At 50.2% G+C, this 27741-nt stretch overlaps 1 protein-coding gene across 3 annotated transcripts; it reads left to right on the forward strand.

The window, feature by feature from the left end:
- The first annotated feature begins 1225 nt into the window (after positions 1-1225).
- WDR45B (WD repeat domain 45B) lies at positions 1226-26085 on the forward strand. 3 transcript variants are annotated; one of them, XM_081804177.1, is made up of 10 exons: positions 1226-1409; positions 8510-8584; positions 14124-14225; positions 17872-17959; positions 19029-19123; positions 21518-21708; positions 22359-22444; positions 23375-23476; positions 24288-24351; positions 24749-26085. In XM_081804177.1, the coding sequence occupies exons 1-10, from the start codon at positions 1343-1345 to the stop codon at positions 24830-24832; spliced, it is 954 nt and encodes a 317-aa protein (XP_081660303.1). In that variant the 5' UTR covers positions 1226-1342; the 3' UTR covers positions 24833-26085. The 3 variants fall into 3 exon arrangements, with proteins under 3 accessions (XP_081660303.1, XP_081660302.1, XP_006740567.1); XM_006740504.3 differs by having other exon boundaries at positions 1229-1409; positions 24230-24351; XM_081804176.1 differs by lacking the exon at positions 8510-8584 and having other exon boundaries at positions 1228-1409; positions 24230-24351.
- The last annotated feature ends 1656 nt before the right edge of the window (positions 26086-27741 follow it).

Genomic DNA, 27741 nt, shown 5'->3' on the forward strand with positions numbered 1-27741 from the left:
GGGAGGCTGTGTGTCCAGGGAGGGGGGGGTCTGTGTGTCCTGTGGGGAGGGGCCTGTGTGTCCTCTGGGGTCTGTGTGTCCTGGGAGGCTGTGTGTCCAGGGAGGGAGGCTGTGTGTCCAGGGAGGGGGGTCTGTGTGTCCTGGGGGGGGGTCTGTGTGTCCTGGGAGGGGAGCTGTGTGTCCTGGGGGGGCTGTGTGTCCTGGGAGGGAGGCTGTGTGTCCTGTGGGGTCTGTGTGTCCTAGGGGGGTACTGTGTGTCCTGGGGGGGCTGTGTGTCCTATGGGGGCTGTGTGTCCTGGGAGGGGAGCTGTGTCTCCTGGGGGGAGCTGTATGTCCTGTGGGGTCTGTGTGTCCTGGGAGGGGAGCTGTGTTTCCTGTGGGGGCTGTGTGTCCTGAGAGGGGAGCTGTGTGTCCTGCGGGACTGTGTGTCTTGTGGGGGGGAGCCTGTGTGTCCTGTGGGGGCTGTGTGTCCTGGGGGGGCTGTGTCCTGTGGAGGTATGGGGTAGGTCTATACTTCTATATACTTCCACTTCCTCACTTCCATCCATTTTTCTATTTTTGTGTACATTTTACTTCTGTATATAATAAAAACCCTATAATACATTGTTACTATTTTAAATGCTTATCTTTTCAATCAATTAAAAATAAGAAAAAGGGGCGCCTGAGTGGCTCAATCGGTTAAGCGTCTGCCTTTGGCTCGGGTCATGATCGCAGGGTCCTGGGATCGAGTCCCGCATCGGGCTCGCTGCTCAGCGGGGAGCCTGCTTCTCCCTCTCCCTCTGCCTGTCTCTCTGCCTACCTGTACCCTCTCGCTCTGTCATATAAATAAATAAAATATTTAAAAATAAAATAAATAAAAAATAAGAAAAAGTCTCTCAATTTATATGATTCCTGGGGGGGCTCTAGTTATATATAGGGCTGTGGGCCCTCCCTGCTCGCGAGGGGCGGGGGTGGGGCGCGGTTGCCTCTTTGAATCGCCCGGGTCCGGGGTAGGTTGCCCTCCAGTCTCCTCGGACCGGGTAGGTGGTTCTCCGCCCCCAGACCCGCCCCGCCACCCTGCCGCCAGGCCCCTCCCCTCTCCCCCAAGCCCGCCTCCCTCCACACAGGCCCCGCCCCCGATAGGGCCCCGCCCCCGCACACGTGACGTTCTCGGCGCTCCCTCACCACCCTGGCCGGGCCCGGGTGGATGCGCTCGGCGCTCCGCGGCTCCCTGGCTGCGCGCGCACGCACGTCCGCCCCTCGCTTCCGGCGCGGCGGCCTCCGCCGGACAGACGGGACCCCAGCGCCCGGCCTCCCCGAGGGCATGCGGCGCTGAGGAGCGGCGGACCTTCGCGGCGGCGCCATGAACCTCCTGCCGTGTAACCCCCACGGCAACGGGCTGCTCTATGCCGGCTTCAACCAGGACCACGGTGAGGGCGCCCCTGCGCGCGCCCGGGCCCCAACCCGGCCTCTTCCGGAGCCCCCCGACCGGGCCGGCCCTCCCCCGACGGCCCCCCCCCGACCCGGCCCCTCCCCCGACACCCCCGGCGCCCCCCCGGCCCGGCTTGGCCCCTCCCCCCGACGCCCCCCGACTCGGCCCCTCCCCCGACGCTTCCGCCCCGGCCTGGTCCCTCCCCGGACGCCCCCCAACACCTGGCGACCTGGCGGGTTCTTCTCCCCGACACCTTCCACCACACCCTCCCCCCGAGGCGGCCCTTGACCGTGCCACCCCCAGTTTGGTCCTGGCCTCGCGACCCGGCCCTGCCGGCGCCGCTCCCACTCCGGGCGGGGGGTGTGGGCCGAGGTCGGGGCGGGTCCGTCGCCTCCGGACTTTCCTGGAGCTCGGGGCGACGGCTGCATCCACTCGGTCAGCCCTCCTCCGCGGGCTCTCACCGGATTCGACGATAATCGGATTTTTCCCCGCGGCCTGTACTGGGGTCTGCTTCGAAACTCCGCTGTTTTTCCTGTACCCGTTTAGGATCTTCGGCGGATAAGCTCTAGTTGAGTTGAAAAACACTTGAGTTTCTTTTCAGCTGCGTACTTAGACTTTTTATTGACGAGCCCTGCAGGCCTACTGACTAGTCGGGTGTAGGTCCTCGCCTGTTGCGTTGGTTTTAATGAGAAAGTGTCACTGAACTCCCTTAGCGTTTTTTCTTCTTGTTCAGTGAAACCAGAGGACCTCTAAGGACTTGACTATTGAGTATGCCATTGGGGAAATGGCATTTTATTTCCACGTTTTGGAATCCAGCTGAGGTCCCTGGGTGGTTTAAACCGCTCTTGGAGCCACGTCCGGGAAAGCCAGCAGGATGCGGGAGGGGAGGGGAGGGGAGGGGAGGGGAGGGGAGGGGCGGGGAGGACCGGGGCGCAGCGCTGCTTCTGCACTGCACAGTTACTAGCTTCCCCCCTGGGGAGAAAGGGGGTGACAGCTGCTGTTCGGGGACAGACTTGAAGAGCTCTTACGTGGTCGCTTTGGAAGTTTTGTTTTCGAAGAGCATCCGCGCATTTGTGAAGATAATTTTCTTTTTCTTTTTTTTAAGATTTTATTTATTTATTTGAGACAGAGAGAATGAGAGAGAGCACACGAGAGGGGGGAGGGTCAGAGGCAGAAGCAGGCTCCCCGCCGAGCAGGGAGCCCGATGCGGGACTCGATCCAGGGACTCCAGGATCATGACCTGAGCCGAAGGCAGTCGCTTAACCGACTGAGCCACCAAGGCGCCCTCTTTTTCTTTTAAGATTTTATTTATTTGACAGAGAGAGAGAGAGCACAGATAGGCAGAGTGGCAGGCAAAGGGAGAAGCAGGCTCTCCGCCGAGCAGGAGCCCGACGCGGGGCTCGATCCCAGGACTCCGGGATCACGACCCGAGTCAAAGTCAGACGCTCAACCGACTGAGCCACTCAGGCGCCCCTGTGAAGATAATTTTCAATAGACAATGCCGCGGTTGCCTAGCTGTGGTTGGCTTGTTTACTTTGTGCTGTGCTCTTAAGGATGGGTTAAACCTGCCCACAGGTGTTGATTGTGGTGTCATAGGCGAGATAACAAGGTGGCAGGTAGAAAGAGGCATGCCAAGATAAGGAGGTTTTCATGTGGTTGGAGGAGGGCAAGTTTCCTTCCAGCCTTGGAGGTCAGGGTCAGGGCCAGGGCCAGGTTCTCGGAGGAGGTGGCAGTTAGCCGCGGGCAAAGTTTGGGAAGGGTGTGGGTGCCGTGGGCTGAGCCACGGAAGGTGGTTTTGGTTGGGCCGGAGTGCGGGGATTGTGGGAGAACGTTATTTATGAGTGAGGTATGAGTTTGGGGCCAGATGTTGGACTTTGGGCAATTATGTGGCTGAACGTTTTGGGGTTTGATTACCAGAGGAGGGCAGTAGGTTTTTTAATGGGTTTGATAATAATTGAAAGCTCTTTAAGGAATTAACAGTGATATAACAACTCCTTAAGAAATATGTTTTCAGGGCGCCTGGGTGGCTCAGTTGGTTGAGCGGCTGCCTTCGGCTCAGGTCATGATCCTGGAGTCCCTGGATCGAGTCCCGCATCGGGCTCCCTGCTCAGCGGGGAGTCTGCTCCTCCCTCTGACCCTCTTCCCTCTTGTGCTGTCTCTCATTCTCTCTCTCAAATAAATAAATAAAATCTTTAAAAAAAAAAAAAAAAAGAAATACGTTTTCAGGGGCGCCTGGGTGGCTCAGTTGGTTAAGCGACTGCCTTCGGCTCAGGTCATGATCCTGGAGTCCCGGGATCGAGTCCCGCATCGGGCTCCCTGCTCGGCAGGGAGTCTGCTTCTCCCTCTGACCCTCCTCCCTCTCATGCTCTCTGTCTCTCAAATAAATAAATAAAATCTAAAAAAAAAGAATTATGTTTTCAGGGGTGCCTGGTTGGCTCAGTTAAGTATCTGCCTTCGTCTCAGGTCATGATCCCGGGGCCCTGGGATCGAGTCGTGAGTTGAGCTCCCTGCTTGGTGGGGAGTCTGCTTCTGCCTCTGTCGTTCCCCCCCCCAATAAATAAATAAATAAAATCTTTAAAAAAATAATGTTTTCAGTGGAAAGAGATGGCTAGCTGGTAGTAAGGGAGGAGAGGTAACTATAAAAACTTGTGATACCTTTTGTGTTTACAAATGCAAGCAGCTTAGTGACTTGAAGTCATTTAATGCAAGAGATTCGTTCTTATGATACCCGCCTTGATACTGAGTGAGGAATCTTTGAATTAAGTTTCAGTACAGTATTTGAGGCTCATAATGATGCTGATTATTTAAGAAACCAGTGAAGATTATTATATTTTTATAAAGATTTTATCAAAGATTGTTTTTAAAATACAGCTCTGTGGGGCGCCTGGGTGGCTCGGTCAGTTGGGCATGCGACTCTTAGTTTTGGCTTGGGTAGTGGTCTCGGGGTCATGAGATCCAGCAGAGCCTGCTTGGGATCTTCTCCCTCTCTCGAGAAATAAATAAAATACAGCTGTAGCTCTTAAAAGGCCATATTTCCATTGTCTGAAAAATACCCTTCTGTAAGCCCAGCTCATTTCATTTTAACAAATTGTAGGTAAAGTAAGTGTTTTTGAAGGAAAAAAATATGCTTTTATACTTAAACTTCTGATTACCCTTAGGTTAAATTCTCTATAAATTTATGCTAGATGATTGAATTTATTACATTTTGTTTTTACTTATACTGATTTTTAATTTCTACTCAGCGTTTTTTAAATTTGAGAGAGAGAGAGTGTGTATGCGCACACAAGCCAGGGGTGGGGGTGCAGAGGGAAAGGGAGAACCCCAAGCTGACTCCCTGCTGAGTGGGGAGCCCTGTGGACGTGGGGCTTGATCTCATGACCCTGAGATCATGACCTGAGCTGAAACGAAGAGTTGGACGCTCAACTGATTGAGCCACCCAGGCGCCCCTCTTCAGCGTTTTTAACACTTGTTGCAACTTTTGCTTAGAAATCATTGTTTGTTTGTTTTTAAGATTTTATTTATTTGAGAGGGCACAAGCAGGGGGAGTGGCAGGCCTAGGGAGAAGGAGAAGCAGACTTCCTGCTGAGCAGGGAGCCCAGTACGGGGCTCCATCCCAGGACCCTGAGATCATGACCTGAGCCGAAGGCAGACACTTAACTGACTGAGCCACCTAGGCGTCCCTAAGAATCATTCTTTATTTAAAAAATTTTTTAGTTGAGGGTGCCTGGGTGGCTCAGTTGGTTAAGCAACTGCCTTCAGCTCAGGTCATGATCCCAGAATCCTGGGATCGAGTCCCACATCGGGCTCCCGGCTCAGCGGGGAACCTGCTTCTCCCTCTGACGCTCTCCCCTCTTATGCTGTTTCTCTCTCTCTCTCTCAAATGAATAAATAAATCTTAAAAAAAAAAAAATTTTTTTAGTTGAAATGTAGTTGACACACAATGTTACATTTGTTTCAGATGTACAAGAAATCATTTTTAAAAGGACATTTGCTCACATGTTCAAACTTTTATCTTCTAAAAATAATTTGCACGGTGGTCTTCAAGACTCTTAAGTGTTGAGATGTACATTTCTATAATTTAGCTGCCTATTTTTTTTTCCTATTCCCTTGGGAAACTCAAATTTTTGAGTATGTACCCTTTGTGTATATACCTGCTTATCCTGCCTGGACCAAGACCTGAGGCCACAGACTCCTGTCCTTGGCCCACTTCACTGTAGCTATGGGGAAAGGGGGTGGGGGGGGTGGTGGTGGTGGTATTTGCATGTGGGCTGTATGGGAGTTGTCTCTACGCGCACACCTCAGAGACAACTGCACTAGAGACTATCACAATAAAGTGAGTCAAATGAATATTTTCATTTCTCAGTGCATATAAAAGTTATGTTTACACCGTACTGCAGTGTGTTAAGTGTGTAATGGCATTGTGTCTAAAGAAAAATGTATGTACTTTAATTTTTTTTTTTAAGATTTTTGGGCACCTGGGTGGCTCAGCCGGTTAAGCGTCTGACTTCCGCTCAGGTCATGATCTCAGGGTCCTGGGATCAAGCCCTGCATCGGGCTCCACACTCAGCAGGTAGTCTGCTTGTCCCTCTCCTTCTCCCTCTGCCCCTCCTTCTCCCCTTCCCCCTGCTCATGTGCGTGCATGCACACGCAGTCTCTCTCTCTTTCTCTCTGCTCATGTGCGTGCATGCACACGCAGTCTCTCTCTTTCTCTCAAATAATAAAATCTTAAAAAAAAAAAAGATTTTTTTTATTTATTTCTGAGAAAGAGCACAAGCAGGGGGACTGGCAGGCAGGGGGAGAGGGAGAAGCAGGCTCCCCGTTGAGTGGGGAGCCCGACACAGGACTTGATCCCAGGACCCTGGGATCATGACCAGAGTCAAAGGCAGATGCCCAACCGACTGAGCCACCCAGGCGCCCCTGTACATCTTTTTTTTTTTTTTTAAGATTTTATTTATTTATTTGAGAGAGAGAGAATGAGAGAGAGCACATGAGAGGGGGAGGGTCAGAGGGAGAAGCAGACTCCCTGCCGAGCAGGGAGCCCGATGCGGGACTCGATCCAGGGACTCCAGGATCATGATCTGAGCCGAAGGCAGTCGCCCAACCAACAGAGCCACCCAGGCGCCCGCCCCTGTACATCTTAATTAAGAAATAGTTCATTGCTAAAAAATGTTAGCTACCATCTGAGTTTTCAGTGAGTTATAATCACTAATCACAGATCACCATAACAAATATACTAGTGGAAAAGTTTGAAATCTTGCTAGAATTACCAGAATGTGACACAGAGACGTGAGTGAGCAAATGCTAGGGAGAATGGTGCTGATAGACTTGGTGGAGGCAGGGCTGCCCCAAACCTTCGATTGCACGAAGCACAGGGTCTGTGAAGCAACATGGAACAAGGTGTGCCTGTGTATAGAAGAGAGCCCCCAGCCAGCCCAGGGCCCTGTGGGGTCCCCAGCTGTTGGGCTGGGGCTTCCTCTGTGGGAAAAAGTTGTGTGAACATAGCAAGGATGATGCCTAGACTTCTTGGAGAGTGGTTGCCAACCTTTGGTGTTCGTAATACCTTTCCTTCTTTCTATTGAAGTATGCAATACTTACAGAAAAGTGCACAAGCCCTAAGTGTTCAGCTTGATGAATTTTCCAACCTGAACACACCTTCCAGCAGCAGCCAGGTGAAGAAACTGAACACACCTGGCCGCCCGGTGCTCCTACCAGTCACTGCCACAGTCCAGTCTAACTTCCAGTGGTGTAGATTAGTTTTGCCTGTATCTGTACTTTATTTTTGTTCCTGGCTTTTTCATTCAACGTCACGTTTGTGGGACATTCTCTATATTGCCGAGTATTGTTGTAGATCATTCTCATTGATGCACAGTGGTTTCCTGTGTGACTATATCAAAATTAATTCAGTCTGCCATCGGGGGTCATTTGGGTGGGTTCCCAGTTTTTGGCTATTAGGGTGTAAGAGTGCTGCTGTGAACTTTGTAGTGCGTGTCTTGGCGAACCTATGTGGCCATCTCTGTAAGGCCTACGCACCAAGGAGGAGAGCTGACAGCCGTAGCAGGTCAAGCAAACAGCGTTCCAGGGTGTGGCACCGGTTCGCCATCTACCAGCAGGTTCAGAGTTCCCTCCAAACCTGCTTTATACTTGGCACTTTCCACCATTCTGGCTGTTCTGGTGGATGTTCGTTGGACCATTAACAACCTGGTGTGTGACCGTGACAGAGGTTTCAAGGTTAGGCTTGTTTACAGGTGGGGGGAGGTCATGGGAGACCTCAGGCCACTTTCTGGAAGGCCATCCTGCAGCAGCCCTTCCCCGCCCCCTCCCTCCCCGGTCTGCTGTGGCCACACTTGCTGGGATTGCTGGCTCGCAGCTGTCTTCCGGAAGTCATGGACTTTCTTGTTCTGTCATTGCCTCTCCAGATCTTGGTGTCTGACAGACAGCACTCGAGAGATGTGTTAGGAATGGGGGAGCCAGGGGTGCCTGGGTGGCTCAGTTGTTAGGCGTCTGCCTTCGGCTCAGGTCATGATCCCAGGATCCTGGGATTGAGCCCCGCATCGAGTCCCTGCTCCGTGGGAAGCCTGCTTCTCCCTCTCCCACTCCCCCTGCTTGTGTTCCCTCTCTCGCTGTGTCTCTCTCTCTATCAAAATCAATAAATAAAATCTTAAAAAAAAAAAAAAAAAGGAATGGGGGAGCCAGTGGTGAGTGTTAGCAAGAGGCAGGTGTTGAGGGAAATGTGCAGTGGCAGAATGGCTTGTGGAGGTAGCTGGTGAACCCCTCTCGTGGAATTAAGTTTTGGCAGAGCTGGTCTTCAGGAATGCCAGAGAAAGGCCCTGCAGGAGGAAGTTGGAGTGACTCCAAAGGCTCTTTTCCACGTTAGATGACCGAAAACGTTGTGCCGGGGTATGCACGTCGTTTACTAGCAGCCCCAGGAGATTAGCTGTGGCTGAGCAGACCACACCGTGTTGTCCGAGCCTCTGCAAGAGCTCTTAGGAAAGTCTGCTTTTTCCAGACCCCTTGTTTTGGCTGTTCTGGGCCCTGGGGCCCTTAGCTGAGATCCCACTGTGGATTAATGTGTGTCTCTCTCTCGCTTTCACACTTAAGGATGCTTTGCCTGTGGGATGGAAAACGGATTCCGAGTCTATAACACCGATCCGCTAAAAGAAAAAGAGAAACAAGGTAAGAGTAGTTGACATTTCGTAGTTTCTCCCTTTTTCCAGACTTCAAAGAATCTGCATTTTATCTCACAGTTGTGGGGGGCGGGGTCCTGGTTTTGAGAAGTAAATAGGTTCATGGCCCTCTGCTGGCCTAGATGGGGTGCAGGGCTGATCCAGTGGGCGTGGCCCGGCTCTGATTTCTCCGGTGGATGTGAACTTTGAAACGCCATGTCTTCAATTGTCGCTAGCTGCCACAGGAGAACATGGGGTAGTGGTGCAGGCCATTCTCTCTCTTCCTGCTGAATGTGAAGTTGTAGAGAACTCAAGTGATGGGTTTAATTCAGTATATGGGACTCTTGACTCTTGATAAATGACCACTTAGAAAATATTATCTGTAGCAATAAATTGTAGTTGCTTCTGTTTACGTATTTCAGTGTCTTAAGTTACGTTTTCGGGGAATGCAAGTTTTCAAAAGCTTCTTAAGTGGAATCAGGACTTCTATTGATAATACTAAAATAATGGTGATCCTTTTGCCATTTGACAGGAAAAATTGGTAAATTTTACAGGTAGACTTGTTTTCAATTTACTTTTCCCCCAAGGTATTTTTCTTACGCTTTTGGTGTCTCCTCTCTTTACTTGCTTGGAGAATCAAGCACTGCCAACAGATGAACAAATCTCAGATAAATCATAGAAAATGAGAAACATCCTTTTTCTTCCTGTAGTTGTGGTTTTGGTTTTTACTCAGTGCACAGTTATATTTTCTGATGCTGGAACTGTTTCTTTCTGTAAGAGGAAGTTACTGCATCCCGGTGCTCCACTGAACAGCCCCCTTCCGTTATCACAACTAATAACCCAGCATCAGGGACTTTCAGAAATGTTTTGACAGTGAAACCCCTTTGTCAAGTGCAGTCTTTGTACAACAGCCCTGGTGTATAAAACAGTAAGTGGTGCTTTACATCTAGGAGTTGACTTTGTAAATTGAGGTGTATAACTTGCATTTATTAGACACAGACCATATAGCCGGTAGTTAAGGGCTCAGGTTCTTGGCCCACATTGGTTGGGTGGAATCTGACTCTGCCCCTTACCAGGCTGCTGTGTGACCTTGGGCAAGTTCCTCACCTTCTCTTGGCCTCACTTTCTTTGTGTAAAAGGGAGGTGATAACTGTCTGCCTCCTAAGATTATCGTGAAGATCAGTGAATTAGAATGCTTAAAACACATAGATTAGTGCCTGGCACACATATTAAGTGCTGTGTAAGCTTGTGCCTTCATCATCTGTCAGTCCAGCAGCCGTGTGCTCTTAGAGAGTGGGTCAGTGAGTGCTTCAGGCCGTGATGGGAGTTTCCTGTCAGTCTTCTGAGAATCTGCCTTGTATTTGTTTTTTGGTTGCTTAGTGAATTAAGACAATTCTTCTTTATATGAATCAATAGTGACAAAATACTTTGAAACAATTTGACTTGCAAATACTTTTTATTTAAAGTGACCTAGAGGGACCCCTGGTTGGCTCAGTCGGTTAAGTGTCTACCTTTGGCTCAGGTCGTGGTCCCAGGGTTCTGGGATTGGGTCCCACATGGGGCTCCTCGCTCAGCGGGGAGCCTGCTTCTCCCTCTACCTGCCGCCGCCCCTGCTTGTGCTCTCCTTCTCTCTGACAAATAAATAACATAGGGGCGGGGCGCCTGGGTGGCTCAGTGGTTAAGCGTCTGCCTTCGGCTCAGGTCATGACCGCAAGGTCCTGGGATCGAGCCCCACATCGGGCTCCCTGCTTTGGTGGGGAGCCTGCTCTCCCTCTCCCATTCCCCCTGCTTGTGTTCCCTCTCTCGCTGTGTCTCTCTCTGTAAAATAAATAAAATCTTTAAATAAATAAATAAAATAAAGTGACCTAGAAATTTAGGAGTTACAGGCTTAGTTTCCAGTTGAATCATTAGTAATATATTGACAGCTATTTCCTAATTAATGATATGTCTATAACAAACTCAGGATTTTTCTAAAAATACATTAGGGTGCCTGGGTGGCTCAGTCGGTTGAGCATCTGCCTTCAGCTCATGTCATGATCTCGGGGTCCTGGGATGGAGCCCCGCATCGGGCTTCCTGCTCGGCAGGGAATCCTCTTCTCCCTCTTCCTGTGCCCCTCCCTCCTTGATCGTGCGCGCGCGGGCGCTCGCGCGCTCTCTCTCTCTCTCTCTCTCTCTCTCTCTCTCGCTCGCTCGCTCTCGCTCGCTCTCGCTCTCGCTCTCTCTCGTAAATAAATAATCTAAAAGAAAAAAAAATACGTTAGACAAGAAGCATTTAAAAGTCTAAGTTCCAGAGGGTTTGCCATTGTCATGCTGAGAGCAAGTATTGTTTCCTCTTGCTGCTCAGCCTAACTGGGTCTGGGGCAGTCTGTCCCTAAGCTTAGCTTGGAGTGAATTTGAAAAGGATCATGGTGGGGCCTTGCTGTGCTTTTTGATGGTGTATTTTAAGCAATCCGCCCCTGTGCACTTGTAGGTTGGTCTGCTGTTAATTTCTGGCAACTTAGAACTTGACAGAAAACAGGCTGGATCTTGTTCCTGTTTTATCTTGACGGTTTGCTTTCCTAAATGAGGAGGAAGGAAGTGTGCCTGCATTTCCGTGGTCACCCCCAGATCTGGGCTGTCGGCCGTTACCTCCAGTGTGACCGTGGCACTGAGTAGGTGGGATTGGCCATGAGCTGCCTCTCCCAGGTGTGCCCACCGCCGGCAAGGACTGGGAGCCGTTGGAGGCAGCTTTCTCCCACCTCCCTCCCAGGCGTTGAGGGTCCTGCATCTTAATCACACTTGAAGTGGGCATGCAGCTCTGCTGCACTCCCAGAAAGCTGTGAGGCCCCAGGGAGGACTGCCTGCAGTGGCAGCCTGTGGGGTCCACGTGTAGGACTTGGACTCACATCTGAGCGTGTGCTGGGAAGAAGGTTCGAGAATGATACGTTTAGATAAAATATGATATCCAGTGATTATAGAAACAAGGAATACTCATAAAAAGTTAGTTTCCCTTTTCATTTAGAAACCAACTCTTCTGCGGTGCAGAGGTGATGAGAACTTGTACAGCCCCTGCTCAGTGAGCTGGCCCGGCCTGCAAGGGGGGCAGAGGGGTTCGCAGGCCTTCCCCTGTCTTCGTGTCACCCTTGTTTCCCTCCCCATGACCAGTGCTCACACATGTGACATTGGCAGCCATGTGTGGGGAAGTAGAGAGGACACAGAGACCGAGAGAGAACAGCACATGACTGAGGTGGGACGCAGGTGAGGGCTGTGCATTCCCGAGCCCACTGGGCGGTGGTCGGTGCCTCCAGCGCCTGATGCTGCGCTGGGGCTGGGGATACAGTCATGAATAAGACGGGCAGGGTCCTTCGTGTGACACACTAAGTGTCTGGAAAAAAAGAGGTGACCTGTCGTGCACGATTCCTGATGTTACCCAGTCCAGCAGCCTACCTGACTTAACGGTATGTTGGGGGCCTTGATCCTCGTTTTGTGTAATGGGCCTCATGCTCCTGTGCTCACCCCAGCATGTCCAAGATGAAGGGACTAGAGAGAAATGGGAAGCATGTGAGGTGGAGGGGAGTGAGCGGATTGTCATGACGGGTGGTGTTCCCACATTCGCATGTAGCTTTGGTTTGGCTGTGGAGAAGCAGCCTATTCCATGGCCTGTTTCATGACCTCAGTGGTTCAGTTTAGGTTGGTAGAATCTTTTTATAGGGTAATTTGGCAAAATGTGTTCATTTTATGCAAACACATATACTGTTTGATTCATCAATTATACCTAATGGATTTTATCTTTTTTTTTTTTGAGATTTTATTCAGAGAGAGACACAGGGAGAGAGGGAACACAAGCAGGGGGAGTGGGAGAGGGAGAAGCAGGCTTCCCGCTGAGCAGGGAGCCCGATGCGGGGCTCGATCCCAGGACCTGGGATCATGACCTGAGCCAAAGACAGATGCTTAATGACTGAGCCACCCAGGCGCCCTAAGGGATTTTATCTGAAAGAAAAAAATTGGAAGACCCCAGATGCTTGTATAAATATATTGCTCTTGATCCTGAACAACCGGGAATTAGGAGCGATCACACACACACACACACACACACACACCCTGCAGTTGAAAATCCACGTGTGACTTTGTTTTTTTAGATTTTATTTTATTTATTTTATTCGAGAGAGAGTGAGTGAGGGAGAGCACAAGCGGGAGGGGCAGAGAGAGAAGGTGAGGGAGAAGCAGGCTCCCCGCCGAGCAGGGAGCCCGATGTGGGGCTCAGCCCCGGGACCCTGGGTTCATGACCTGAGCCGAAGGCAGATCCTTCACCAGCTGAGCCACCCAGGCGCCCCTATGTATGACTTTTGACTCCCCAACAACCTAACTGCTAATAGCGTATTGTTGACCAGAAGCTTTATTGATAACAGTTAACACGTATTTTGTGTGTTATATGTATCGTATACTATATTCATACAGTAAAGCTCAAGAAAAGGAAATACTGTTAAGAAAATCATTAAGAGGGGTGCCTGGGTGGCTCAGTCGTTAAGCGTCTGCCTTTGGCTCAGGTCATGGTCCCAGGGTCCTGGGATCGAGCCCCCATCGGGCTCCCTGCTTGGTGGGAAGCCTGCTTCTCCCTCTCCCACTCGCCCTGCTTGTGTTCCCTCTCTCGCTGTGTCTCTCTCTGTCAAATAAATAATAAAATGTTAAAAAAAAAAAATCGTAAGAGAAAATACATTTACAGTATCAGACTGTATTTATTGAAAAAAATCTGCCTGTAAGTGGACCTGTGCAGTTCATTCCCAAGGGTCAAGTTGATAGTCCTTTCTAGCATTTCTATGAAGCCTTGAATCTACTTTTCTCACAGAGCCAGCTGATGAACTTTGGAATCACCTTGAATGGCCATGGCTGGTCTTCATTTAACTTCTGACTTTCAGAGGTGTTGCTTCCTCACTTGCCCTTTGCTGTGCCCTCCCTGTGCCAGGAGTTCCGGTCGTTGCTGACCAGAGTGCAGAGCTGGTGAGAACAGGATGGATGGTCCAGCTCTGCAGCAGAAACCATCCAGAGTGGGGTTCGCTTCTCTGAGCCCCAAACTTCTCACCAGGTTCCCATTACCTTCCCTGAATGAGCATTGTTGGTCTTCCTTTTGTCATGGAGGACATCTGAAAATCTGCTGACGTTTTCCTCTTAACATAATTCACCAACATTTTTGAGCATTTCAAGCCAGTGGAAGAGGTGTTTAAAGTGATGAACTCTGCTTTTACATTAAAGCATTTAGCATGCTTTCTTAGAGCTTGGAGATTTTGCTACCCCTTAAAATAGGAGTTTTCATACATTTTGGTACGTTGGCTTCTTAGGGTGCTGGGTGCTCAGCATTTATACCTGGGGAACACAGCTCATGAGGGTGGGCTGCTGAGGGAGGTCCAAGGCCCACGGCTCTTCCTCTTTCCTGGCCAGCTGGCAGTCTCATTGCTGATGGTAGTCAGGTATAGATCGCTGATGAAAGTCAAATGCTAAGTGTTACCTTTCCCTTTTTTTCTGTATTTAAATTGCAAAATATACATACTAACTTTTTTTCAATATCATTTCAGAATTTCTGGAAGGAGGAGTTGGCCATGTTGAAATGTTATTTCGCTGCAACTATTTAGCTTTAGTCGGTGGTGGGAAAAAGCCGAAATACCCCCCCAACAAAGGTAAAGTGATGGTGGGCTTAATGATCATGCCTTCCATGTTATAATGTCTGGAACTTTCTAGAGCATCTTGGTGTTTGTGGCTACATTTGCTCTTCCCTGGTGGCCCTGTGGAGTATGAAGGACCAATCACTGACAGGAGGCATCCAGAGAGAAAGTCTTGTCCCTGCTGTTCCCAGGAGAAAAAGTGTGTGGCAAGGGTCACCTGTTCCCATCGACATAAAACACGTGCTTTTCATTTTTTTTTAAAATATGTTTTATTTTATTTTTTATTTATTTATTTTTAAAGATTTTGTTTATTTATTTGACAGAGAGAGACACAGCAAGCGAGGGAACACAAGCAGGGGGAGTGGGAGAGGGAGAAGCAAGCTTCCTGTGGAGCAGGGAGCCCGATGTGGGGCTTGATCCCAGGACCCTGGGACCATGACCTGAGCCGAAGGCAGTCACTTAACCGACTGAGCCACCCAGGCGCCCAAGCACGTGCTTTTCAATTAATGTTGGCTAAACAGGGGGCATGCCATGCCTCTGGACCCCATTTTGTTCTGAGTATTCAACTGTGGGTTGGTATCATAAATGTTATGTGTTCATTTTAAAGCAAGGTATAGGAAGGTTATTTTTCCTACAAAGAGCCATTGACTCACAGAAACATTGATTTGGTTGCCACATAGAACAAAAAACCATGTTGGCTCTAGGTTTAAGAATATTGTGTTTGGTATGTGTGTATAAGTCTGTGTGTGTTCAGAGAGATTGTGGTGTAAAAGGTCTGGCTTTTAAAGTAGGGGAGAAACAAAAACTTTACCAACCACAGTGTGTATACACTTGATACCTGTAAACCCAGGTATCTGTGAAAGCAGGGTAGAACACCAGAAGAGGTGGGAGGTGGATTGTGGAGATGGGTAAGGACAGATCCAGGGACTTTGAATACCAGCTGAGGGTGTGATTGGGAAAGAGGGGAGTCAGGTGAGCACAGAAAGGTGCAGAGTCCTGGATGATCCTTGGCAGGCTCTGGGGCCCCGGCTTGCAGCTCTCAGAGGAGCCTGGTGGACACTGTGAGTGGGGATGGGGAGTGGAACTGCCTGCAGTGGTGTGCTTGGACCCTTCCAGCTTGTCACGACCAGGGCTGAAGGGCAGAAAGCCTGGGTTGCTGTCTGGGTCGTTGCCAGCAGAGCCTGTGGCTTAGAAGTTCTGAAAGAGGCCATCCAGAAGCAACATAGAGGCCACCATGCTCAGAGTGCAGGTATGGGGGCACGGGGGGAGAGGGGGCTTCGGTTGGGCATCTGAGTCTTGATCCTCAGAGTTGTGGGTTTGAGACCCACGCTGGGCATGGAGCCCAGCATGGAGCCTACTTAGAACTCCTTTCCTGGGGCGCCTGGGTGACTCAGTCAAGCGTCTGCCTTTGGCTCAGGTCATAATCTCAGGGTCCTGGGATCAAGCCCCATGTAGGGCTCCCTGCTCAGTGGGGAGTCTGCTTCTCCCTCTCCCTCTGCCGCTCCCCCCACTCATGCTCCCCCCCAATAAAGAAATAAAATCTTTTATTTATTTGAGAGAGAGCATGAGGAGGGGGAGGGTCAGAGGGAGAAGCAGACTCTCTGCTGAGCAGGGAGCCCGATGTGGGACTCGATCCCAGGACTCTGAGATCATGACCCGAGCCGAAGGCAGTCGCTTAACCAACTGAGCCACCCAGGCACCCAATAAATAGAATCTTAAAAATAAATAAATAAATAAAATAATTCCTTTCCCTGGGCTGCTTGGGGGCGGGCACACGTCCTGCTGCTGGGTCAGCCTTTGCCTTGAAGCATGTTACTGATCACTGAAGAGGAAAGAGAGTCCAGAGCCTGGCCCCTCCTGTGGCACTGTGGCTTTTCAATAATGTCAAAATTGCTGCTTGAATTTACTCTTAATATTTTAATAGTTATAAATTAAGATACACGGTGTTGAAATGTGAAGAAGCTAGTGTCTTCGGTTTGTGAAAACCAGTAAAATGAGACTCGAGGAGACTGGTCATCACAGTGCAACGAGGCAAGTTCCAGCCGAGGCTGCACACGCTGTTCAGGCAGCGCCAAAAGGCCTTTTCTTACTTAATCAGGAGCTTAGAGGACAAAAGAAGAATTCCAGAATTAGTGAATGTACCTTTTGCTATTGGGAACTGTATTAAAAGACAGACATGCCAAATCCTGGGTATACATGTAGAATTTCCAGCACACCAGGACGGTGGCTTGCAGCCCATGGAGACCACAGGAAGCTGAAGGTCACCCCAGGTCCGTGGATTTTTCTGTCTGGGGCATTGTGTCTGGTCACTTTGCTTTTGTGAGTGAGAATTCGAGCTGCTGGCTCTGGGGCTCCATCATGCTGTTTCCAGAAATTTCTGAAAATAGAGTTCACTTGGATTTGTGACACCCTTGATATGGCTCATCAAATTGGGATTCTATCTGGATTGGGCCAGTTTACATTTGTTTTGAATTGCAGATTTTTTGGTGTTAGGTTGCAGAGCCAGAGAAAGTTTACTTTTGAACTGCTTTACAAGTTCAAGAGTGTACATGTCCTTTGCCCAGAAGGTTATTGTATTTCAGTGAGGTGACTGTGGACTGAGGTTCTGTCCCACTTACCAACATGCTAGACCACTTTGGGGACTTGGGAATGAAGAGATTTATCAGAGATGGCATTTTAAAGGAATAACAACAGAATTTTCTGCTTCATTTTGAATGGTTATAAATTTCAATCTCTTTGATAGTAAATAATTTTATAAAAATAAAAGTTTGGTAGTTCTCTTAGGTGTTGTTATCTTTTGATTTGAAATTGAGGTCACTGAGTCCATTCTGGCAAAACTTACCCCTAAATCTCACCTCCAGGACTCGTGGTGGTCATGGTGTCAGGACCTTTAGGGGAGACATTCATTGCCTTCCACCCTTGGTCACCTGGCCCATGACCTGCTGAAGCTTATTTTCCCTCACCTCACACTCTTCCTAGACAGCTTTGTAAGAGAAAGATGCAGAAGATAGAAAATATTTGGATACCACCCTCCCCCACACCTCTCCCCCAGCTCAGTGCTGCTCGCCGTCCTCATCCTCAAAGGTTATCTGTAAATTTTCTCAGCCCTTGGGATGCAAAATATTAATGCTTCATAAAGTACTGCAGTGTGAGCAGCAAAGTGAGACCGAAGAAGAGCAAGAACAGTCGGGCTGGGGTTGAGAGTAATCCCCAGCCCTGGTTTTTTAATCCATTAAAACTGAAGCCTCTCTTTTCTTGATCCAGGTGTCTCTCTAGCACTCCAGCAGTAGTTGTGGTTAGGCTTGCTTTTGGCTCAGGCAGGTGAAACCGAGGAAAGAGGGGTGGGGAGAACTTTGCCTGACAGCTAGGCAAGGTTGGCAGAAAGGAGGTGTGTGTGCTTGCGTGCGTGCGTGCGTGCGTGTGTGTGTGTGTGTGTGTGTGTGTGGTGGGGGGAGACTGGGCTGGGGTACTGGAAGGGAAGAGCGGGGAGGGAGCGGGTGAGCGCTCTGCTCTCAGAGACAGCGTTGCGAGTGGTGGGCTGCACATGTCCCTTGGGTCTGAGACTGGGCAGTGGGAGAGCAATACCTCCACCTGGTCAGAGATTCATGAGGTCAGGACCCTTCTGTGAGGCCCCGCCCATAAGCTTTCTCTGAAATTTCAGTGATGATCTGGGATGACCTGAAGAAGAAGACTGTTATTGAAATAGAATTTTCTACAGAAGTCAAAGCAGTCAAGCTGCGGCGAGATCGGTAGGTTTACTATCTAAGTTTCTCTGAAGACGGCTGAAATACTTTCATATTGAAGGAAGAAACATGTTTGGGAAAATCATGTCTTCAGATGTGATGATTGTAGTTTATGACCCAAAGGACATGCGATTCTCTGTATTGCTGCAAAGAAGGCGTGAGTTTTGTGGGCTTCCACAGATCGTTTAGAAGCAGTTTGTCAGTGGATGTGCCTGGCAGCAGCGCTCAGTGGTCCTCAGTCCTTCAGAGGACGGTCCCCATCCAGCAGGTTCCCGCTGAGGACACGAGGGGTGAGCCTTCCTCACTCTCGGTCCAGCTTTGCCGCGCGCTGCCTCAGTAAATGTTACCGGCTGGAAGGTAAGGGAAGATACGGAGACTCCTTAGTGAGAAGGTGGCATTGCTGTTACCTGTTGAAAGTAGCAGGCTTCTTTCAACCGTTGCTAGCATGGTGTTTAGGAGAACAGAAGTTTTTACTAGTACATTCAGCAAGATAGAGTTTTGTTAATTTGGATTTTAATTTGGTGTGATTTACATCTTATACTCAGCTGTGGAAGGGGCAAAGATGCTGAACAAGGTGAATGTGAATAGGGGACTGTCATACCTGCATTCTTAGGTTTGTGACTTCCGGTAATGTTGATTGTTAGGGGCCCCTAATCAAATCCTGGAGGCAAATCCAAGGACCTTCCAGTTTCCAACGTTTCTAAATTACCCAGACATATCTAAAAGTGTATATAAAGAAAATTTCTTTATTTTCTGCTCCACGTACTCTACTTGGTTCTTATTCTAGATGAAATATTTGATGAAAATGTCCTTAAACCTCGGGAAGGTCCGTTAGTCAGCCTGTACCCAGGTGCGCAGGTGAGAGGTGCTTGTCCATCAGTGCCTGCCACACCCCCAGGGGCTCATGGGTGACCTCCAGAGACCTTGCCTTTGTGGGGCTCTGATTCAAGAATGATCCTTCTGCCTGTGCTGTTTGGACTGTTTCTAAGTTTCAAAATAGTAAGAACAAAAATCACAAAATGCTTGAGTTTTGCTTTTGGGAATAGGAATTCTGATTGTGTTTTTTTCTTTGCAGAATTGTGGTTGTTTTGGACTCAATGATTAAGGTGTTTACGTTCACACATAATCCCCATCAGTTGCATGTCTTTGAAACCTGCTATAATCCTAAAGGTAAGAAATGCAGAGGAGTAACGATGGAAGTTGGCTCTTTGATGTTCCGTCCAGGTGGAGACCGGTGCCGGGTGCCCTCCTCTGCGGCAGGTCTCTGAGTGGCACTGCCGTGGTCAGATGGGTCCTGAGACTCACTGGGGGCACTCTGACGGGGACAGACTTCTCGTTCTTCCTCCTACACCCTTTTCCCTGGGTGCCCTCCACCTCCTCCTGGGCGAGCTCTCTGGGCCGCATTGCTCACACCAGCACCTGGTCTGCCAGGGAGTGGCTGAGACCCCCCTCCTACCACGCAGGGGGTGGGGGGGTTGGAATGAGGGAACTTTCCCCCTGTCGTCGTCAGCAGTTCAGGAGCTCCTTGGGCGACCTTGGAATTGTGTGTTTTCACTGAGTTCTGAGGGGTTTCATTCCCTTTTTCTTCGGAGCGAGGATTGCATGTGACTTTGTTCCTCATTATAGCACCTCAATTTCTTTTTAAAATTTTTAGTGTTTTTCTTCTAGCTTTATTGAGCTGTAATATACATAAAACTCACTCATTTTAACTATATCGTTCGATATATTTAGTCATTGTAAACAGCCGTGAAACTACCCCCACAGTGGAAAAGAGTTCCAGGTGGCCCCTTTCCCCACCTGGCCTTCAAGTTTTGTGGTCTTCCTCTTAGCCTAATATTTCTTAGGTTCCTCCATGTGTTACGTATATATTCTTTTCCTCATTTTTATTCCTAAGTAATACTGTGTAGTATGGATATACCAAATTGTTTATGCACTCCAGTGTTTGGACCGTTATGAATAGAAGTTGTTGTGAATGTTCACAGACATGTCTTTGCCTGGAGGAATTGTTTTATTTCTCTTGGGTGAATACTGAAGAGCACATCTGCTGGATCATATTGTCATGATGTGCCCACGTTTATAAAATACTAGCAAATGTTTTCCAAAATGGTGGTGTCTTCTTGCACCCCCATCAGTGACCTAGGAGGGCTGGATGGCAGCACATCCCTGCCCCAGCACTTGGTATTGTCACTCTTCTGAACATGGGTGTTGCCTTGGGACTGGTATGTCCCTGGGGTTTTGTTTGCATTTCTCTGAGGACTGGCGGTGTTGAGCATCTTGTCATGTGCTTGTTGCCATTCAAACATCTGGGGTGTCTTCACGTTTTTTCCTGTTTTAACTTTATCTTCTCACTGACTTGTAAGAATTCTTTGTATATTCTAGATAAGGCCCTTTGTCTATCACTTTTGCAGATATTTTCAGTGGGGCTGTGGTTTTTTGCAAAACAAAGATTTTCTTTTATGTGTTCTTCTAGAAGCTTTAGATCTTAAGTTAGGCCTTTAATCTATTTTTTTGTGTATAGCATGAGACAAAGGCCCAGATTTGTATTTTTCTTTACGAATATCTGACTATTTTTTTCTGCAATGAATTATCTTGGTACTTTTTTTTTTTTTTTTTTAATCAAGTAAGTGTAAGATTTTTCTGGACTCTCTGTTCTGTTCCAGTGATATGTCCTTATATCAATACCATACTGCTTTGGTATCAAGAGCTTTAAAATAATTCTTAAAATTAGGTAGTGTAAGTTCTCTAATGTTTTATTTTACAAAAAATTTTTGGCTATTCTAGGACCTTGCCTTTCCTTAGGATGTTTAGTGTCAGCTTGTCCGCTGTTTGATAAAGCCTGCAGAAAGACTTGGATTGTGACGGGACTGACCCTGCAGGCAAAGTACACTCCAGCCGTGACCACAGTAGGTCAGCTCAGATCAGCTCTCCATCCATCAGAACTTTGGTTTCCTTCTACACTGTGGTCCAGTGTCTGATGCAGGCACTGTCAAATTTATTCCTAAGTATTTGGGGTTTTGTGCAGTTGTTAATGGAGTGTTTGTATTTCACAGTTTTGTATTCTCAGTGGCTGGCACCATGGAAGGTGGATATGTGACAGTGGATGTTTCCAATTACGAGGCAGTCTCAGTCTCCCAGGACTTAGCCTTGTCTGGCCTTCTAATACCTTTTACAATGAAAAGATGTTGTGATTCTGATATAAATGAAAACCCTAGGGGGCACCTGGGTGGCTCAGTTAGTTTGGCATCCAACTCTTGGTTTCGGCTCAGGTCGTGATCTCAGACTCATGGGATCAAGCCCCACGTTGGGCTTTGGGCTCAGCATGGAATCTGCTTGAGAGAATTCTCTCTCCACCTCCCTCTGCCTCCCACCCTGCACGATCTCTCTCTCCCTCTCTGTCTCTAAGATAAAGAAATAAAATCTTAAAAAAAAAAAAATTAAAACACATGAGTAAGTCTTATTTTTTTTTCTTGTGAGCTAGAGGACAGAGAATAGGTTTTGTTTGGGTAAGGCAGAGGCTTTTAGACAGTCGTGAGTGCTTGATGGGTTCTCTCCATCTCCGATCAGGCCTCTGCGTCCTGTGCCCCAACAGTAACAACTCCCTCCTGGCCTTCCCGGGCACACACACGGGCCACGTGCAGCTTGTGGACCTGGCCAGCACCGAGAAGCCGCCCGTGGACATTCCAGCTCACGAGGGCGTCCTGAGCTGCATTGCTCTCAACCTGCAGGGAACAAGAATTGCAACCGCATCTGAGAAAGTAAGTGTGTGTCCTCCCGTGACAGCGGCACACCTGCCCCGGCCGCCCTCGCAAGGGCCCTTGCGCTCCCAAGGACTTAGCGTGCGGCCCCGCGGAAACCAGCCCTTCCCTGTGGGCTCTGACTGCTCACGGGTTCTTCGCCACCTTCTCTTGGGAAGGTGGCGAAGGCGTTGGAGGGGAGGAGTTTCATCACCTGACTGGCATGTAGAGGTGGCCTCAGGGACCCCAGAGCCTCAGGGTGGGGCCACAGGAAGTCCCTTCCCCTCCCTGGTACAGAATAGAATCACTGTGCTTTTTTCTAACCGGCCATGGGAGTTACAACGAAGATGTCATTGCTCTAGACAGAGAACTGACAACCCCCCAGGAACACGTCCGTACAGGCTGCGGGTTCTCTCAGGCGTCTGCCGGGGCAGTAGGTGCAGGGGGTTAGTGCAGGGCTGGCACCCAGGGGTCTGGCTGCTACCCAGTGCTGTCGGGCCAGAGAGCCACCACCTTAACTCTCGGGTACAACGGAGGGAAAAGTTGAGTTTTAGATGATGTGGGTGAGTTGGGAAGGGGTTGTATGGACTGATGGGTTTGTGAGTATAATATTCATTTCAAAAAACTAAAAAGTTGTGAATGATAATAAAACACTTCACTGTTTTTCAAAGGGGACCCTTATAAGAATATTTGATACTTCATCAGGGCATTTAATCCAGGAACTACGAAGAGGATCTCAAGCAGCCAATATTTATTGGTAAGAAGCCCCCCACCCCCATGTCCCCTGAGTGACTGAGTCAAACAGGGCTCGTGTGACTGAGGGAGAATCAGGGCCCCTACCTGCTGTAGAGAGTCAGGTGTCAGCTTGTTTTATTATGACTAACTTTAGATCGTTATTATGGGAACACGTACAAAAGAGAGATTGTAATGAACTACCATTGACCTGCCTCCATGTTTGTCGGTACTTGCCAGTTTTATTTCTTCTCCACTGTTCCTCCAGCCGATTCTTCTGTGGTATTTTAAGGCAAACACCAGAGACCTTGTTAGCTCATCTGTAATCACTCGGGGTCTGCAGCCCTGCCGTGGTGGACCCCCTGCTTGGGCGGGGTTTCGTTCTTGGCGTCTGTGGCCTTTCCAGGTGCCGAGCAGCATTTGGGTCTGTGTGATAAACATGTAATTAACATATGTGTTTACTGAATGTGCTTGTGGGGCCCTGTGGGGGCTCTCCCCTGTGTCTACTCTCAGGGCCCCTCCAGCCAGAGTGGGGGCCTGCCCAGCCCCAGTGATGCCCACCTCCAAAGGGCAGCCTGCACCTCCAGGGGCCAGGGGCGTTGGAGGGGAGGAGTTTCATCACCTGACTGGCATGTAGAGGTGGCCTCAGGGACCCCATAGCCTCAGGGTGGGTCCACAGGAAGTCCCTTCCCCTCCCTGGTACCCAGCCTTATCAGTGTACCCAGGGAGGGGCCCTGCTGTGGCACGCTGGGTTGTTCCCCAGTGTGGACCCTCCGGTTCCTTGGAGAGCACTGCCGGCTGATTAGTGGAGGGTGGTGGTGCCAGCAGTTGCTGTCTGGAATCGGAGAAGGCCAGGGTTTGAGGCGCCAGCTCACATAGCGGCCTGGTACTACGGTTGGGGCCCGGGCTCTTCTGCATCCACATGAGACCAGAGCTTCATCTGATGTCTCTGCAGCATTAACTTCAATCCGGACGCTTCCCTCATCTGTGTGTCCAGTGACCACGGCACAGTGCACATTTTTGCTGCCGAAGATCCAAAAAGGAATAAACAGTCTAGGTAGGTTTCCCAGAGTTAAGAGCACTAGGCCCCTCCTTCAGGCACATTCGGTGCAAAGTCACAGTCGCTCATTGGGTTGTGTGACAAGGCACGGCTGACCCTCACACGGCACAGGAGTGACGGCCACGGGCCACGGACACGTGGTACAGGGTAGTGCCATGAACATATTTTTCTCTTCCTTAGAATTTTCTTTTCTCTAGCTTTCTTGTAAGAATATGGGATGTGTGGTACATAAAACTTACAGAATAGGTGTGAATTGACCATTTGTTACTGGTTAGCAGTAGGCCCTGAGTTAAATTTTTGGGGAGTCAGTAGTTATACACGGAATTTCGACTGCAGGGGGTTGGTGTCCCTCACCTGTTCATTGCTCAAGGGTCCACAGTATCTGATGCGAAAACGGGCATCGTTATTGGCCTCGTCTTTAGCTCCTTAGACAGAGTGTGATTAGGATCCAGTCACCTTTCCTGTGATTTAGGACTCAGACCTGAACCCCAGTGCCTGTCCATGTTTGCCATGTTTAGCAAAGTAATTTAGTCACAGTAGAAACCTCTACCTCTTCTGGTGCTGGTGGTTTCTGGGGTTACCATGAAGCCACTTTAAGCACTTTTGTTTTTTTCAGGTGAGAAATAAAATTAAAAGGAAATATAGAATTTAAAGTATCTGGGCTCAGGCCAAATGAAAGAGAATTGTGTTATTTCACCTTTGTTATGGAGACGTAACTGCCTTTTCTCCCCCCCCCCCCCCCACCCCCAGTCTGGCTTCAGCCAGTTTCCTTCCAAAGTACTTCAGTTCCAAGTGGAGTTTTTCCAAGTTTCAGGTTCCCTCAGGCTCTCCATGCATCTGTGCCTTTGGAACAGAGCCAAATGCCGTCATTGGTAAGTGGTCCTTGAGCTGGTGGCCCCGTGCTCGCTTTCCTGGGGGCCCAGGGGATCCACTCGGGGGTCTGCACAGCCGTGTGGGGTGACGTCAGCCCCCTGCCCTCCAGGGTTTCCCAGGAAGTTGTGGGGGCATGTCATTTGGTTTTTGAACTGATGACCAGACAGGGTTTTTCCCCTCCTCACATAAGTCGAATACATGCACCACCCCAGAGCAGTTGGGGTTCCTGGCCACGCGTGTGCTCAGTCGGGAATGGGGGGCGGTCCCTTGTCACCCATGTTCCCTCTGGGTCGCTGCCCAGAGTGAGGCCATTTACAGTTCAGCTCAGTGAGGTCTGCTTGCTGTTAACGTTGAGGGGAGAAACAATGTGAGTAAAATGGTCTCCTTCTGTCTCAGCGATTTGTGCAGACGGCAGCTACTACAAATTCCTATTCAACCCCAAGGGGGAGTGCATCCGGGACGTCTACGCACAGTTTCTAGAAATGACCGATGACAAGCTGTGACTCCACCGGGAGTGCAACCAGCACCCACAGCCGGCCACCCCCGAAGCGCTGCGTGTGCCCTTCAGACTCCTGGGGTGGGTGCCGGTGCCCTTGGGCCTCGTGGCTCAGCGGCTGGAGGACTGCCCGGGGACCTTGGTCCTGAGGCCATTCTGTGGTTGTCTGTTTCCTTGAGCAGGGCTTCCCATTTCCAGTATTAAAGGACGAATCATCATCAAGGCAGTGTAGACGCTCAGTGGCTCTGAGCCACCCGGGCCCGACTGCTGGCCCGCGACCTTTAGTTCAGCTTTGACGCTAGCTTCTGCCCTCCCACCTGCGCCTCCCCCGTGCACCTGGGGGCTCCGTACACATGTAGGGACTGGGTTGACAAAAGGATGGACAAATAGAAATTTGTTTTGGCAATAGATTCCATCATTTTTACTGAGTCTGTAATGGGGAAATGAACAAATGTGTCAATGCGAGTTCTCGCATTACACCAGATTTCTAAATAGAACAAGAATACCAGCAGCTTGCCTTAGAAAAGGAGAAAGGAATTCCTTCTCCCCTCTGAACATGACGCAAAGAGACAGCCGTGTCAGCCTAGGGTGGGCGTCTCCCTGCGAGCTGGCGTCCTGGTCTCCCGGGCCTGTGGCGCGGCCGTCCCCGTCTGTCTGTCTGTCTGTCGGAGCTGCTGGCATCACCCGCGGCGAGCAGAGCGCTTCGTGTGCCCCGCGGGTCTCCTGAGTTTCCCCGTTGTGTGTAGGGAGCAGAGTAACACGGAGACGGTCACTTAATTTAGAGGATGTGGAGGGAAGGGTTGGGCGCCACAGCGGCCGGGCCGGACACCGGGGCAGGAGCGGGAAGCCTCAGCCCGCCGCGCCCCCGTCGTTGCTCAGAGCCGCTCTCTCTAGCATTCTGAGAAGGGAAGGCACATGATAACGTTTCCTAGCATCGGTGGCTAAAACAGGTTATGGGCTCTATGTTGTTAGGACTCCCAGAGGTACGTATTCCGTTTTCTTAAATTCCCTTTACAGAAGCCTAATTGTATGGTTTTGATTTCAGGTTGTAAACATTGAAAGTCTGCAGCGGCAGCTCCTGGTTCTGCCAGTTCTCACTGTCATGTAATCAACTAACTTTGTATGTGGATTTCAGTGTAAAGTATGCATGTTACTTTGGTGTGTATTTAATCATGAAATTTAATTTTGCACTTATTTGTAATGTTTCTTTTAAATAAAAGTGACTAATTTTGTTGTACTCTGTATCCGTCAAGGGAGAAGAATTGTATGTTACAAAACCAAACCCTAGTTTTGGAATCTGCCAGACTCCGGGCTGCCTGTGTGGGGGCGGGGGCCCGGGGTTGGCGTCCACCTGCGGGCAGGGCTAAGGGGCGTGCCGTTCGCTAGCGGTGTGTATTCTCTGTTGGGCACGCTGTGCCCGCTCTCGTGGTGGCGCCTGCGTCCGGTCCCGTGCCTGGCCAGTGTTGTGGTGACTCATCTAACCCGTCAGCCCTAACCGTGCATCGGGGCCGAGGGGGACCCTTCACATTCGTACAGTTACCAGTTTTCCCCAAATACAGTCCCTCTAGTGTATCCAGCTCTACATCAAACTAGGAGGAAAGTTGTGTGAGAAAGCACAGCTCCCGCCGTGCGCGGAGACTGCTGGTAGGGCTGGCGGGGAAGGCGTGGAGAGGCGGTACCCGGAAACCCAGGAATGTTCTGGCATGCCCTGTTGGAGTCCAGGGTGAGAGCATGGTCCTGGCTCTGCCGTGCCGGCTGCGACCTCGCCTCCTCCATAAAGTGACAAAACATGAGGGAGGGAGCCCTTGCCCAGGGGCACTGGACGTGGCAGCTGCAGAGCCATGGGGTCGGGTGGGAGGCTGCGGTGTGTGCCCTGGAGTTTCCCCCTTGGGATGGTGAAGGCCCCACTTGTCATCCGGGACGTGCCCCAGGCAGCGAGTCGAGGGCCTGGAAGGCTGAGACAGTCCGACACCGTGCACCCACCCAGGCCTGTGCCTGTGACCTCGCTTCTCCCCTCTAGGGAGGTGGCGGGGGGAGCTGTGTCCCCAGCATGGGTGCACCGTCCGGCGAACCTTCTGAGGGCTCACGTGGAGCAGAGCCAAACACTGTTCTCCAAACATAACCATTGATTCGAAGCTCTGGGGGGGGTTCCTGGAAGCCGGGGCCGCTGCCTCCGTCTCCTCGCGTGGCTGCGTCCTGCTGGCCCTGAGCATGGGCGTCAGAGGGACACAGACACACAAGTTCTCCCCCCCAGGGGCCCCCACTTGGCAGCTGGGCTGGGCACCAGGTGTCAGTGTCAATGTGCAGTTCCTGCCTGGGAAGGCAGTGCTCACTAGGCTGTCCTGTCAGTTCTCTGACAGATGGGGAGGTGTCTCCAGCCCTTCTTACCTGCCCTGCCTTCCACGCCGCGCGCGGGGAGACAGAGTCGCCTCGGCACGCTGCAGCCTCCTCACCCTCCAGGTTTGGCTGTCCCGTTAGTCAGGGTGCGTCCTTCGCAGGAGCCCTTCGCCCCTCTGGGCCTGCAGGTGACACCGGAGTACCAGGGGCCCACTCCCCGCTCTGCCACCAGACGTCACCAGCCCTCCGCAGCTCCTGTGACCAGACATCCTTACCAAGCTTCTAGATACCAGCGATGGTTTCGTGAGGTGGGCCCCTGACCTCCCTTCCATTCTTTCTGTACCAGGCATCGGATCGACGACAGCACTTGGGGAACTTGTACCAAAATTTTGATCCTCGAAATGGATCAGAGAATGCTTACAAAGTTCACAAAGTCGTAAAGTAGGAAAGAACAGATGAGAGAATCAAAAGTCGGAAGCAGAATCGCCCTGAGCTGCCACCTCCGGAGAAGGCCGCTCCTGGAAAGCCTCTGCCTTCTGGGATGAGGTGGTTCATT

Source organism: Leptonychotes weddellii, chromosome 15, assembly GCF_054177405.1.
Source record: "Leptonychotes weddellii isolate Sample4059 chromosome 15, ASM5417740v2, whole genome shotgun sequence".
In the NCBI taxonomy this organism is placed as follows: domain Eukaryota; kingdom Metazoa; phylum Chordata; class Mammalia; order Carnivora; family Phocidae; genus Leptonychotes; species Leptonychotes weddellii.